Source organism: Pterocles gutturalis, unplaced genomic scaffold (assembly GCF_000699245.1).
Source record: "Pterocles gutturalis isolate BGI_N339 unplaced genomic scaffold, ASM69924v1 scaffold3140, whole genome shotgun sequence".
In the NCBI taxonomy this organism is placed as follows: Eukaryota; Metazoa; Chordata; class Aves; order Pterocliformes; family Pteroclidae; genus Pterocles; species Pterocles gutturalis.
This window is the reverse complement of record NW_010145554.1, coordinates 37,074-52,880: the sequence shown is the minus strand read 5'-3', so window position 1 is coordinate 52,880 and position 15,807 is coordinate 37,074. Positions and strand designations below refer to the sequence as shown.

The window sequence follows — 15,807 nt, the reverse complement described above, 5'->3', positions numbered from 1 at the left end:
CCTGCTGAAAACAACCCAGGTACTGACAATATGCAGGTTTTGTTCCAAACATCTTTTGATAGGACCCTTTGACAGTTTCCAGGCTCAACTAGCAAAGGCTCAGCTGACAGTTTTAGAGGACCTACATTAGCTGCAAGGTCTCCTGAGGCTTGGCACTGACCTTCCTCTTCTTGGCATGCCAGAACCTGGATCAAATCTTCATTATTCCGAATGAGTCAGACTAATTAAACAAAACCAAGACCACAGAAGCAGAACGGATGACCAGCACTCCAAAATGAAGGCCCTAAGTTAACTTATGATACTACCCTCTTTTACTTTATTTCCCTAAGTTACATTCAAATACACATTTTCTTTCAAACAACAATAATGAGAAGCACTCTCTATTCATTTTTTGGGAGGGCTTTTTGCTGTTTTAAGTGCAGTGCACCAAACTTACGGCATCACTTTGAGGCTGCGAGATCACAACAGGCTGTCCTGAATCACACGTCTCCCGTATATTAACGTGTAGTGGAATGTCTCCTGTATCAAAAATAGCAAGATACACATATGTGAAGACTTAATATTTCTTAAATGTTTCACTAAAATAGCCCTAAAGTGACTTGCAATCAAATTGCAGTTCAGTATATTCTTCGAATTACTTAATCTCAAAAAATTAGCATTTTAAATGAAAATTGGCTGCAGTACAGATTCTGTACATCCACAATGATTAATGTCTAACATATTCTGGATTCTTCATTCTCTGAATAGGAAGGACTATGCTTTGTAGCCATTTATTAGAGAAGGCAGTTTGGTTTTTTGCCTCTTGAATACACAGAAAAACACAGACATGTCTTTGAGATACAAATTATTTTGTGTACGTAAAAAAATTGCTTGAGTGTTAGGCAAATGCTCATCATGCAACTCACTGTTCAGCCCATCTCCTCATTGTATATTCTTTACAGTGTTGTTTTAAGATTTTAATCACTGCTCAAAGACTTCTTTGAATACTTAATTTCCAAATAATAGCATTTGTTATTGTCCTTATTAGGCCTTGAATCCAATTAAAAGGTAGACAACTATTCAGTTCATTCTTCTTTCCAACAGAAATCTTCTTTATATTCTACTTTTATAACAAGAAGGGAACTGTCAGAGAGGAAGGGAATGCTCTAAAGGAGAATTAATTAGCAGCCCTATTCCATTCTGAAACATACTTTCCGAAATACTATTTTTCAGCCCTAAAGAAAAGTTGAAGTTCCCATGTTTAGTTCATTGCTACATAGATAATTATGAAGAGAACTGAAAACCAACTTTCTTTTAATGGAAGATACAGCTACATTTTACATCATGGATGGATGTAGCCAGAACAGCCTACTTTAGATCAATCTTGGCTGGTCTCAGAAACTGTATCAGTTTAATTCACATACTTCAGCAATATTTATTTATCCCAAACTAAGGACAGTGTGAATTGCTGCAGTTCAATGCAGTTGGAAAAAGAAACATTAAAAAAATTGTGTGAAAATTGATACAGCTTAAGAGATTAAAAAAAATAGAACTGAAAGCAAGCAGGAATACAAACAAATAGCAAATACAAAAGCTGTGGATCCATTAGTGAGCTGAATCTTTAAAGAGCTTCAGTTTGTTATTTATGATTATTACAGTCCATTTCCTTCAAATTTAATTGTTTCTTACTTGTGTCAGTCATGAATAAATGTCTTTAGGCATAAAAGTCTGTTCATTTATTCATGAAAAAATATTTAGGGTGTCCTTTAAAAGTTTTTTTTAACCTTAGACATTCTTAATAGAGTAACAATAACTTCACAAATCTTCCAGAATTTAGTTCCCACCACTATTTTATGCAGAGATAAATCTTCACTTTTTTTCCCAATTATTTTTTTTAATGAAAAAATACTTCTTCACTATCAGCTTAATAATAATCTCAGAGAATTACAAAAAGAACTGCCCTACCACTAAATGGCAGCCTCTTTCTTTTCTTCCTCATACTTACAAAGATGTGCTGATACTACTGGAGCATATCAGGACTTACATGAGCAAAAGTGCAAGTCACCAAAGTAAAATGCAATCTTAATTAAAAAAAAAAAATCAAAACATCATAAATTAAGCAGAAGCATAAAGCCAGCAAAAGCATCCGCACAGCTCTTTGGGAGATAAGGGTTTGAGGAAAATGAAGTTTTTACACTATTTTTCACTACAGAATCTGATGGGAACTTGCCATCATACGTTTTTCTGATAATACCAATTATTGCTGACTGCAAAGAAATGGTAAATGCCGAGAATAATTTAAACTTATTGTAGGAAGCAAAAACAAAAATAATTTAAAAATTCTAAAAGTAATTGTTGCTGATTCTGTTAGCAGACACAGTTTAAAAAATCATGAAATGCAAAGGTCAAGATGGATTGTCTTAGTATTATGTATATCAGTGGCATAGCTTTCTGGTCACAGTTATGGTCATCAAACTTCAAAAGAAAAGAAAGCAAAATAGAAGAATTTCAGAGACGGGGAAGAAACAATCAGCAGCACAAAGTTTTTCCCACAAACTTTCACACACTTTAGGGAACAATAAAAAGACTAGACAGTCAAAAGCATATGAAATAATGAACTAAACTCAAAGGTGTACTGGCAACTGCTAATTGTCTTCTGTCATGAATGAAAACAAATGAGGTATTCAGTAATATCAAAGGCAGCTGATTCTGAGCAAATAAAAGGAAAATACTTTTCTATCATGCACACTGTTAGCTTGCAGAATTTGTCAGATGCTATCATGGAAACTAAAACCTTGTGAGGTTTCACTAGAGGACTAGGTGCTTAGTTGAACAAACAGAACAGCCACAAGTGTTGCAAAATATAAGCAAAATAATTAGAAATACTGAATTTAAATACACACATTTTATATGTATAAAAAAAATAAATTCTCAAGGCTTTTTGGGCAGAATACAAATACCATTGGGATAAAACTTCCATTTGGGACAGATTAATGTAAAATCTGTAAGCAGTAATTCTTATAATACCGTATGGTTTTATGATGCAATGGTCATCCTTGGAAGGAGGAACATACTAATCAGATCAAGTACTGTAATTCTAAATTTAACCGTTGGCACATTATTCTTAATCTTAGTCTGGTCTTTCACTAACAGTTTGAAAGTAAACTCTACCCTGTTTTTCTTCATACCTCTCATCCATGCCAGGCTAAACCTGTAAATCTCTCACATCACTCCTAATTAAATACAATCACAATCAGTTCCGCCCTCTTAGTGAATAACAAAAACCATCTCTGGGACCGATAGCGTGGCACATCATTTGTGCCTGTGTATCTAAATGCGTGTTTGATTCAACTGCTTGCAGAGGATTTGCATCCCATCCACATAACCCAGGGCTGCAGAAGTCCCCTTGGGCTCTGATCACAACTTATTATATATTCAGAAAACTAAAAGATAGCCCAAAAGCATGTCTTTAATTATGTGTTGCCTTGCTATCTTAAGTTTATGTCAGACCTTGATGTTTCTGTGTTGATCTTTCTAAGTGAGCTTCCTGGTTCTTTTTAATGAATTAGCTATGGAAAATCATTGAGGTAATTATAGTAATACATGGAAACACATCATTAGCACATGCAATTATCCCATTTACCAACTTAATTACACTGTGTTATATTCTCTATTTTTTTTTTCACCGACAGCACAGGTTGAAATATGCCTTTTTAAAATACCAATGTATATTTTAAGGATCAATACATATTTTATCTTATAGGCAGGAGAGACTTTAATTATGGCTAATTTCTGTTTTCAATAAAGATACATTTTCTTTTGAAGCAACATTTTGCAATTCAGCATATTCTTTTAATCTCAGCACTTGAATACAACCATTACAGTCTGCTTGCTTCCACGTAAGAGTCAAGATATGTTCATATGGGCATTAAACCAACTGCTTTAAGGGACTGCATTTCAAATTACCATATTTATTTCGATATGTAACAACTCATTTCATGTAAAAGAAATTAATGAGAAAACTTCTATTAACATTAATGGAGAGAGCTTAGGTCTGTTTTACATAACCGAATAGAATTCTTGGTTATTTGTAAAAATTATTGTATGATCAATATAATGAATTTCAGATAATATAGCACATTGATATCAAAACAATTCATGTTCTGGATTGTTTATAAATCAAAAGAGATTTAAGATGCAATTCAAGAATTTTCACATGCAGTCCACATCCCATTTACAAGAATGATCCTGACAAGAACAGAGCATACAAAAATTATGACATTCAACTGCTTAAGTTATTAGCTCTATTATGTCTGAACACTGTCTGAATATAGAGTAATTTAGGATTATGCAGTTCCATACTTCAGTTAACACTTCCCTCACGCACGCCATTGATTTCTTCTTCAAAAATAAAACCATTTCTATATCCTTACCTAAAATATCCAACCCAAGGGCTTTTGCTAGCTCTCTTACACCATCAGCTCCGAAAATGTGTGTCTCATGCTTACACTTGGGACACTGGAAAACACTCATATTTTGAACCAGTCCTAAAACCTGTTAAAGTAAAAGAAAATAATGTTCAAACCTGGGATTCAAGCATCAGTATTTCCACTATTCATCTCTGATAATACAGAAGGGATTATAAAGAAAGAAACAAAAAGAGCACTCATTTATAATGGGAACTAGCAGCAATATCAGACTCATTAACATCATTTTCAACCCTTGTTAGTCACTGCAGTTGCACCATCATTTGTGCATTATTTCAAGTTTTTCACATTTATACCTCTCAATGATTAACAAACTTATTTGTAACAAAAAGTACCTCATGTCCAGGCCTATCTTTCCAAGAACTCTTCCTGACAGTATTTCATTTTCGAACTCTGAATACTGCAAGAATTTCCATGTTGTGTTTTATAGCTTTGTAATTTGCAGTTTCAGGAAACACAAAATAAAAACATACCATTACAAGAAATGACACAATCAGACATGCTTTTAAGATATTTTTGCAAGTTATAGGGAAATGTTTTCAAAAAAGAACCAGATTTGCTATTCTTCTGAAAAGCAGAAACACATTTTAAAGATCAAACAAAAGAAATAATTATGTGAAACTAAGTGGCAAAAACCACAGCATAAAAATCTAATACACACATACTAGGTACCTTTCTGTTGATGCCAAGTGTTCAACATCATCCTTGAAAAATATGTCAAATGAAAATTTGCCAAATCATACACACAAAAATCTTCTTTCACAATCTACAATAATGTTAATGATAGCACTGATCTCATTTTATTTACCTAGTAAACAAAACTCTTCATTGAGGCAGAGCAGAATTTCTCAAAAGTGATGAAAACAGCATTCAAACACTACAGGGTGAAAGTTCCCACCCATCTGCTAATGAACTGAAGGCCTGCTTTACAAGGTTCAATCCTACAAATTTTCACTTTAAGATTTTTCTGTTATCTAGGTAAGTCACACACACTATAGCTGTTTAAAAAATATTAATATATATTTTCAAGTACAAAAAGCTGTTATTTACTTTGTAGCATTTTGTGCCTTTAAATTTCCCTGAGCATTCTAGGTTCATGCTTGAACAAGCTGCACTAGTTATTAGATGAGTAACATAGCCAGTATGGTAACGAAGCAAAAGTAAAAGGATATACCAATGTTCAACGCAACCAACAAATATTAAGTCATTTCATTAAGAGTGAATGTACAACTTTTGGCATCAAAACTGAAAGTAAAAAAAGCATGTTATTTACAATATCTTCATAAAAATTTCCTTGTATCTAAACTAAAAATGATCAAATGATGATCACCTGTTTTTTCCATACCACCATGATGGGTTTCACACTATTTTCTAAGAAGTGTTTCTTTACTTATGTAAAACTTTCAGAGAGTTTATAGCAAGGAACATTTTAAGAAACTGTAACAACAAAGAAAAGGAAAAAAAATTACCTGTTTTCAATTTAACACCACAAACTTTCCCCATTTTCTACTCTCTCCCGGTGACTGCCAGATGAGCAAGAGGAACAAGTTTCTTTTTACTGGCACATTATTACAGGTAATTTTCTCATCCAGTTCTTAAACTAGGAGATACATTAACTACTACATGTCCAAGGTTATAAGGTGCAGGGATGGTAACAAGGGCTCTCTACAGCCAAAGTCATCTACTGATGATCTTTGAGTAGGCTTTCATCCTGCTCTCCTTAAATTAAAGTAATGGAATTTTCACTGTCTTCGTAAACTCGAGAACACTAGGAGGAATATTATTTGACAAAAGAAAAACAGTATTTTGACTAGGATACAGGGAAGCCATTTTCTGCAGCATAGGAAAAAAGACAACTTGACATTTATACTTTAAATGAATTAATTAATCTTTGGGTATCCTCGGGTTTGAACTTTCTGTTCTCCTCAAAGTAGTCATACAACATTTATGATTGAGTGAACTCATGATCAAAGAAAAAGTTATATAGTCTACTATTGTTTTGTGAATAGTTAAGGACTATTACAGCTGTTTTGTTAATTATTTTATAACCTAATAACTAAGAAGTCCTTCTGACACAGTTAATGCAAATGCTGTCATACAGCTGTATCCCCAATTCTATATCAGTTTTAGAGGTCTTATACACTGTCCTTTTTTGTTTTAATTTCAACAAATCTTGCTAAAAGCAAATGACATTTCAGCATTACATAATAATTTAATTTTTTTTTAGTGTTGTTCTGATCTGTCCATGAGTAGTGTGTATTTATCAATATATAAATTATTCTTGTAGAACATGAAAATATTTTTAATATTAAGTTTCTAATTATAAACACCCAGATTAATACAGAATCTGTACAAACATACACGACATTAGTACTGAAGTGTATTTTTAACATGCATATTTCCACAAATATATTTACAGAAAGAAGAGAGTTCACTATCATCTTCAGAGCTTTTAAATCTACAAAGTAATAGGTCTTGCTAATGAAGACTCTCATTTCCCTGTTCAAATAATAGATCTGGAAAAGCTTCAAAGCAGCTGTTACTGTCCACACAAACTATTCCACAACTATGTGAGATTCCTATTCTAGTCCTTAGTGAGCTCCTGCCCCTGTACACTTCTCAGCAAACTTGTCTCAGTAATGACATGAGAACTAGTATGATGAGATCCACCACAATACAGGAGCTGACCTACCGTAGTGGAGGAGAGGGTAGTTAACAATACATGGAACTGGATTTCATTTAGTCAAAACGTTATTTTAAATGGTGAAGAGACATCTATTAAAAATAATAGGAAATAAAGAAACCTTTCATTATGAATTATCTGCACACACAGTGTCTGAATATCTATATTTGTTATGCTCAATTAACCTTTTGGTTACATAGCAAATCATGCTGCAATCCAAATATACTACTTCTAAATTAAAGAAAATACAGTGAGAAAATGAAAGCCCTCTGACTTCACACAAGGAGACAATTCCTGAGGAACCCACTTAAGTCATTTGCTACACTCAAGGAGGGCGCTGAGGTCTGACTGCAATCTGATAGGAAATGAAGTGATCAGGGTTACAGTTCTGCAGCCTGCCATCAACCTCCTACATAACTGTCAGTCAGTCACTTGACATTTTAGTGCTTCAAGTAAACATGCACAATAATATCTATGTCTTCCTACCTTTCATCTTATAACAAGTATTTTTTGGTTCTAACTTCCATTCCCAATATGAAGCCCTAATCCTGGCTGGGTAGTCTGTACACTACAGAAATACCAGTAGTACATAGCCAAATAAACAATTTTAGTACATCTTAAAAAGAAATACATAGCTAAGTTTACACAAGCAGTTTTTTGAAACCTGTGAAATCCCCAACATAACCTTCCAGTTCAAAGAAACTACCAGAAAAGTTGCAGATTTAACTAAAACCCTGCCTTTTTCTTTCAGGGATATACGATTGATAAGATAAACCATACTGAACTGAAGTCCATTTCAGCGGATGAAAATAGGCAATTTTTTCTTAAGTACTCAAAGTTACTGACTCTTCTTTTGTCACCTGCCCAGAACAAGCCTCTGGGATGCATGAAAACAATGGCCAAACTCACATAATGGGTGAAAATCTTGAAACTTGTTGTGTTAGGAGTCAGCATCACTTTGCAAATTCCTTCCTTACCAGCTGGGCTCCACTGCACAAGAGATGGCACTCCTTGTCTAATTACTACATCCTAAGACTGAAAATAAAACTTCTGCATTGTAATCCAGGTTCCAACGCTGACCCTTATTGACAGCTTTTCATCAGTTCCTTCATTCTACTCTAATTTCAATGCAGTAAAGGACAATTAACAATTGTTACTTTACTGTGGTTAATACTACATATGTCATTTGAAGCTTGGTAACTAATGGCTGCGGGGGTAAGGGGACTGTGGTGTATGTATGCCGATATGTACAAGGGAGAGACTCCATTAAATATAAGCAAGCATACTCAAAGGCTCAGAGCTCAGCAGCCTATAGGCTCTCTGCTTCTTTGAAAAGCAGACTCTTTACAAGCACTTTTTTAAAGTTTAAAGTTTTTAAAGATTCGATTTTTAAAGATCACTCAATTATATAATCAGGATAGGCAATTTTAGCACACAGACGCCACCTCTTTGATATAAACCTCAGGTTTGAAGTTGTCCATCAAAAATTACATAAATAAACTTTCTTTAGATCCTTGGATTTAGCTGACACTTAGAAATGGAATACATACGCAGGAGCTGCTTTAAGACTCAAGTACATGACACGTCTGTAACATACGAGGTTAGAATAAAACGAAGCAGCATCATGAAGAAGATAAGACCTGATGACTGGTTCAAGTGCATTCAAACTCAGCATCTGGTGCAACGGCTTCTCTGTGACTTTTCATTTGATTTAGAAATATCTGAAATTTCCAATGAGTCAAAATAGATCATATCTAATATCTTATCTACCACTAGTCAAATTAACAGTAGCCAAGCCCATCCTAGAATGCATGATTTTCTTAGAGGTCGTTCTCTTCAAAGAACATTGAGCAAAACAGGATTAGAAAGAAAACTTAGTAATTTCTCATTAAATCAAAAGGAAAACTCAGCAAAGTACTAACTTGAACACTATTTTATTTGAAGAAAATAATTTTGCATCATTTTAGCAAACCCAAACATAAAATCAAAACAAAACATTCCATATTTTATACTTCTGTTATGTTACATATATTTGTTTTTCTTCTAGCAGAAAATGGTAAACACTCCTACACTTCCATTTTGGTGCAAATATGCTTAAGGTATGGTTAACAGTAAGGAATTTAATAATGTATTTCTTTTGTTGAGCTATTTTGTAAATTAAAACAAAAAGGGAAAGCAGGCACTTCAAGGTTTCTGTGGCATTTTTTAAATTAACAAAGCACTAGCTATGAAAGAAATTGCCTTTCTTAATAAGAGTAGAAGTGACCTTCACACAGGTAAGCAAGAAAACATCTTTTTTCAAGTATAGTAAATTACTTTTTTTCTTTACTGTTTAAGATAAGAAAGCATTTCAATTTATATTTTCTCATCCACTGAACATTTCAAATGAAAACTAGATTTCTTCATGAACATATTCTAGAGAATAACACTCAGTTACTTAGCAACTTGTAGCACACAAAGAAAATATCGAGTCAAAGATGTCACCCTGTTTAGTATTTTCTCCCAATCCATATGAATTATTGTGGATCTTCTCAAATTTTCTACTTCCCAAACAAGCAAGCTACCATATAAACTATAAACATCACGAAAAACAAAGTGACATAGACAGCCTTCTACCTGGCTTGACAGTCACAAAGCCCTTCCAATGGCAGAGTGACAATTAGGTACGTGCGTATCTCCCCAAAAACTTAAGTTTCCTTTTTAAAATGTACCAATATATGATTTTTTCCACATTTCAAGAAATTTTAAATTTTAAGCTCCAACACACACAGTGCTGAAGAGGACACATAATGAGGATATAGTAAGACCGTTTAATTGGAAAGCAGACATAACTTCATAAGATACACTGTTTAGCAGTCTGATCCACTCCAGGTGATTAAACAAACTGATTTAAAAGAAATCAAGTACTATTATGACCGTGGCCTGAGAAAATTCTTTCCCTTCTGTTAAAGCAAGCTTCTGATAGAAATAGAAGACAGAATTTTTTTATTTTTTTTTAAAAAGAATTTATGAAATTCAAGTGATTCCTGAATGGTTTGTTCACCTATATGGAATATTTTTTACATTTTGGAGAAATAATCTACTGGTATTTTTAATGTAGAGGCTTACAGGTACATGGACTTTTCTAAACATTTCAGCTCCCTTGCGTGCATCCAATAAAGCCACATCTTGTGGAGTGGAAACGATCACAGCTCCTGGGAAAAGAAAACATGAAATACCATTAAAATGTATACTATTAATTACAGTGTTAAAATATTTTTACTATTTAGTACACACTACTAAATTCAAAGTAGTTACACATTTATATGCTGGGGGTTTTTTTTAATTTAAGGAAGAAAGTGATGCTAGTTTTTTTATAATGCAATGACCAAAATCACTGAGTTACGACACAGAGTGATAGAAATAATTTAGATACTTTCATCATAAGTTTGGCTCCCAGACAGATTCAAAACCATAACATCTATGTAGAAACCATTTATATTTTCTAACTGAGAAAACTGATCTAGCTGTCATATGACCATGGACAGAAGATAACATGGTCCCCATGCTGACAAGTTGCAGAGGTGGTAGTCTGGGAATATCTACACAGTAACTGTCCCATGCCATAATCATATTTGAAAGCTTTTAACAATAAACCTTGTCCTAAAATAAAGAGGCAGCTGCCTGTAATCAGACTTGCTTTTGAACCTGCTACACCATCTGATAGGAGCGTTGACAGGCACAATCTTGAAACGTGTTAGACTCAACACAACCCCAGCGCGTTTGTATGAATGACACCAAAAAGTAAGAGGACAACTCATACACACTTGCACTAGGTTCAAAAAAAGTACAGTCACTGTTCAGACATGGCTCCAGGTTACCCGATAATTAGCACTCCCAAGAGTTATTAAACATGTAAAACAGCTAGAGCTCTTTGTCAAAGGTTAGATTCTAAAGTAAGCCTACAGGTCACTATCCTACACTTATCCTATATTACTTCTTGATTAATACAGCCTGCGAAACCAACATAGACATTATAATATCCCACATCACTTCACAAATAACAACTTTTGCATATGCTCAGGGGTTTCAAATATTATTTTTTTAAAACTTGCATCAAGAATCTGCTCGTGCTCATCCCTTTTTTAGAAAAATGCAACGTAAAAGAGGACATTACTAGTCAACTGATTAGCTCTAGTTTCTGACTATCCAAAGTATCCGTTATAAAAGCATCTCTGCAGAGACACGTTAAGCCAATCTTGCACAAGAAATTTATGCCAAACTTCACACTAACAGCAATTACCACAGACAATTTTAGATGCACGGGATACAATTTCCTGCTGGGCCTGCACTTCCCAACCCTGGCATGCACAGCAAAGGAAGAGGTGGGTAGATTTCCACAGACATGCAACACTGACATCACTGGCACAGGCTGGAGCTCCGGGAGCCTTGGCGTCCCAAAAGCACTCCTGGCTCTGGCAGCGCTGGGACAGGGAGCCCTGCCCCTCACAACGGCCCCACACCAGCTGCTGGGTGGCATCTTGCCTGCCTGACAGCCAGCCGTTTCCAAACACTGCCTGACAGCATGTTTGAATGTTTTCAACCAGTGCTCTTAACCTCTAATTTGTGAAAGAAAAATACAATCTGGCACCTCGCTCCTGAAAAGCTGCCAATCTCTGCCTTACAGAATATTAGACACAAGTCCAAAAACTGAACGGCATATGTAATGTACTAAGCAAATGCAATTTCCCCATTGTTCGCTAAAACTCTAGCATGCAAATAATTTGCTATTTTTCCCAATCCAACCTGCTCCCAATGGCATTGCAAAGAATAAGGAGGAAGCCTTTCAGTTATATCCGAGTCACCTTCGGCTCCTTGTTTCACTAAAGTGTAGGGTTATGCTTTACAGCTGACATTGAAAGGTAGGGCTAATTCCACAAAATTAACACACCCTTCCCTAAAACCACAGTTCACAAATAAGAAATTTAGACTCAATGTCCTTGAGTTTTCTGAATATTTGTAAAATAAAGATCTTTCAATACTTGGACAAAATCCTTATTATGGCTTTCTTTTCAAACAAAATTAGAAATATCTTATGTGGATACACTCACGTTAGTTGCTTCACACTTTAGTTCACACTCTTCTCTGAAGATGCTGGCACAGCATTCCCTGGATCTTCAGGCAGAAGCTAATATGCAGTTACCAAAACCGAAGTCTACATTTTCTAGTTCATTATTAATTTTTTTAAGAATCCGGTAATTGGCAAGGCATGAAGGACAGAAGCTATGCACAACAAAAACACCCACCAGAACCACAAGCAGCTTATTCAAGAGATATTTTTGACTAACAAATTCTGTTGCTAGAGAACCTCACCCAAAAAGACCGAATGGCACATTGCTGAGTTGAGGCTGCCGCAGACACCAATTCCCTGTACAAAAAACTGTGGCTTCTGAAATACATGAGTCAAAATTATGCTCGTGGACAACTTGCATGGCTTCTTCCACAGAATGAAAGCCAACATGCTCAAACAACTGCGACCGAAGGTGTAATATACGTGTCTCTCCTATTTTCCTTTTCAATCTGAGCTGGATTACAGACAAAATTTATTCACAGACAGCTTGTATTCAATTATACCAACACCCTTTAAAATAAGTATCTTTTCTCCTTCTTTGGTACAACTGCTAGTTCAGCAAACCCAACCTGAAGTTCAAGAATTCAAATTATTAGCAGCATTATTTCCCTCACTTGTAACTGAGTAAGGCAAATGAGACTTGTCACAGTGCTCCCCTCCCTGAATAAGTTTGCATATGTTTAATTCAGAAAGCGATTCAATTTATGAGCAAGAAAGAACACAACCCACACTTTCTTCGCTATCTTACCCCTACATGGTTAACAGTAAAGAGTTAATTTGATCAACAAAGTAATGAAATATGACTGAACTAATGCACACAGCACATCTCTTGAAGCAAGACAATGCAATGTTTACACAAGCGTCTGTGTGAATGAGGCAAACTAATGCTGACAAATTGGACAGAGAAGTTGCAGAAACTATAATGCTATCATGCTGCACATTAAAGTATACTACAAATTTCATGTTTGCAGTTGTGCACAGAATAATTTCTGTGCCTTGAGCATACTAAGGATATCTAAGTTGAGCACATTTAGGTTTAACTGACATATCTACTTATTCAAGCATTCCATTTATTTTTGTAACTTCACCATATTTCAGTTGAGAAAAAGCTGACGCATGTTGCATTAGTAAAAACTATGCCAACTATATTGTTAGCATGCATAATATAGAGAGACAGAACTAACAGTAGCCTGTAACACTGATGTTTGCCTTTCTTTTTTAACCTCAGGTACTTAACCCTCAGTAAAAGAAAGATGTGCCTTCACATCAGCACATCCCTTCTGGTGGACTGGCATTCAGGAAATTACAAGCGCTGAGAAAGCCTGTAATTTCTGTGTATAGAAAATATCACCTATATCCACTGCATTATTAAGGTTTGCATTAGATGCTCTGGGTTACAAGGCATAAAGTGAAATCTCTCCAAGCCTTACCTATAGTCAATTTGTACTCATGCAAAAAACAGGCAGGTGTAAAAAGCAGCTGATAGGCAGCAGTTCAGAAGGTCTATCTTGGGATGAAAAGCATCTCTCTAGCATATTCTTTTTTCTCTCCAGCGTCTTCAAAGGCAGACTTCAGAACCAGGCTACATGCATCTCATCCAGACAGATGCTTAAGGACCCCTCCACACACAAGTATTAGACTGTGTCTTATATCACCCTGATTCTTATTAACTTAGCAAATCACGCCACCACAAAACCTGTGGAGTGAAGGGTAACTGACCAGAAAGACCGACAAATAGAGTTCTGGAGGATTAAGACACAGAAAGATATATTGCATTTTTCTAATAATTGCATCTGCTGACTGCCAGGCACTGAACACTCTTGCAAGGAAGCACATTCAGACCTCAGTGCAGCTGTGGATGGCCTGACCTCACCACGCCACTCATGTAGTTTTTGTAGCTTTTGCTACCTTTTCCACTGCACCAATTTCCAACTTCTAGGCAAGACTTTCAAGTTATAAATAGCCTGGTGAATCTGAATCTTCTCTACTGCAGATCTCTTCAGAGTCCTTCTCACCTTCTGTTACTTCACCGGTAAAAGGTGCCTGGAATTATAGATACAATTTGCACTTGAAGATGCAGAACAAGGTCTTGCAAGAAAAGACTTCAGTCTTTGCTAGAATTTCAGCTGGTGATGATTACAGATACTTTAATGTTAAAAAGATGTCCATCTCCTTGGATAAAACCAGTAAAGAATTTCCTTTAGCTTTTGTGTGCCACATCTCATTACAACTAGCAAGGTAAAAGAACCACTAGTGTGATTTTCCCTTAAGGGATCCTTACTTGAGACTCATAATATAGCTCAGAACTGTCCCAAAGGCTGGATCCTGGCTGTGTCACACCTCCAGCATGCTCGCTGCCTTCTTCTTGGAGCAATCTTTGAACAACTGCTCAAACATTGTATGTTTCCAACAGCCACACACCCTTCTTCTGCCCACAAACTAGTGGGTAATTCGTGATTGGGGCACTACCTCCTTGCCCACATGAAAAGAAAATATAAATCTTAAAGCAAGCTTCCGCCTGCTGAAGGAGTGAAGCGAAACCACTGAGCAGAGGGATATCATAAACTGGATAAAGTTGTCACCCTGAAATTAAACTGCCCTCATCTAACTGTTCAGTAAGCATTATAACACCCATTTCACACTAGATCACATAAAGATGTGGAAAGAGATCTCTCACTGCGTTAAAATGTTTTGTTATGGCTGTGGCAAACTAATGAAATTTATAATGCAATATTTATTTAGCAAAGTGAAAACTGTGAAAACATTTGTAATAACATCTGTGAACAAGCATTATTTGCAAAGTATAGGCATAAAATAAAAAGCTACTCCCTCACACACACTGCCACTTTCCGCTTTTCCTTAGCGATCTGAACTAGCAGTATTCTGCTCTACTCTATTCCACCTCCTGCTTTCAAAAGCATTTGCCACTCATGTCCAGATTATAATGAGCATTGTACTGGGCAACAGCAAAGTCCAAATAGTCTCTTTTGACAAATTAATATGATTTTTTTTTTTTAATGAGAGGTCCTAATCCAAAGAGGAGAACTGGGTAAGAGAGTGATTCTACTACACAAAAAAAGACAACACTGATTACTTCAATCACCTCCAAAAAACATTCTTTTTTTTACTCCCCCCCCCTCAGAGGTGGGGGTGGTAAGGGGCAGATTTAAACATTTATTTTTTCATAAGAAATAGCTAGAGAAGAGAATGCAGTACCATTATTCATACGGATTTCTCTTATCTTTTGCAATTGTCAGTTGCATGCTATGCTCATTTATTCTTCCTATTCAGAATAATTGGCCTAAAAGAACCTAGGCAATTGCAGCTAATCTAGTACTTATCATACACTCAGCTGCTGTTGCCAGACCTTTGAGAACCTCAGTTTTCAAAGTCTCTATACCTCACAGCTTTTTTCCCCAATACCTGGAAATTATTTTTCAGGAATGATAAAACTTAGAGAACTTGCACTGAATATACTATCACTTCAGCTTGGACAGACAATGTGTGTCAAATAAATCCCCATGACCCAAGAGTGAAATTTAAATTTA

General features: G+C 35.6%; 1 protein-coding gene across 1 annotated transcript in view; it reads right to left on the bottom strand.

Moving 5' to 3' along the window:
- Window positions 1-436: 436 nt before the first annotated feature.
- Window positions 437-15,807, bottom strand: part of NUBPL (nucleotide binding protein-like) — a gene marked incomplete at both ends in the record, with an annotated part of 41,722 nt that continues 26,351 nt past the window's right edge. Inside the window, 3 exons of the mRNA XM_010085403.1 lie at window positions 437-519; window positions 4,413-4,533; window positions 10,258-10,343. Of these exons, the coding sequence (XP_010083705.1) occupies window positions 437-519; window positions 4,413-4,533; window positions 10,258-10,343 (290 nt within the window). The remainder of the gene's footprint in view (window positions 520-4,412; window positions 4,534-10,257; window positions 10,344-15,807) is intronic.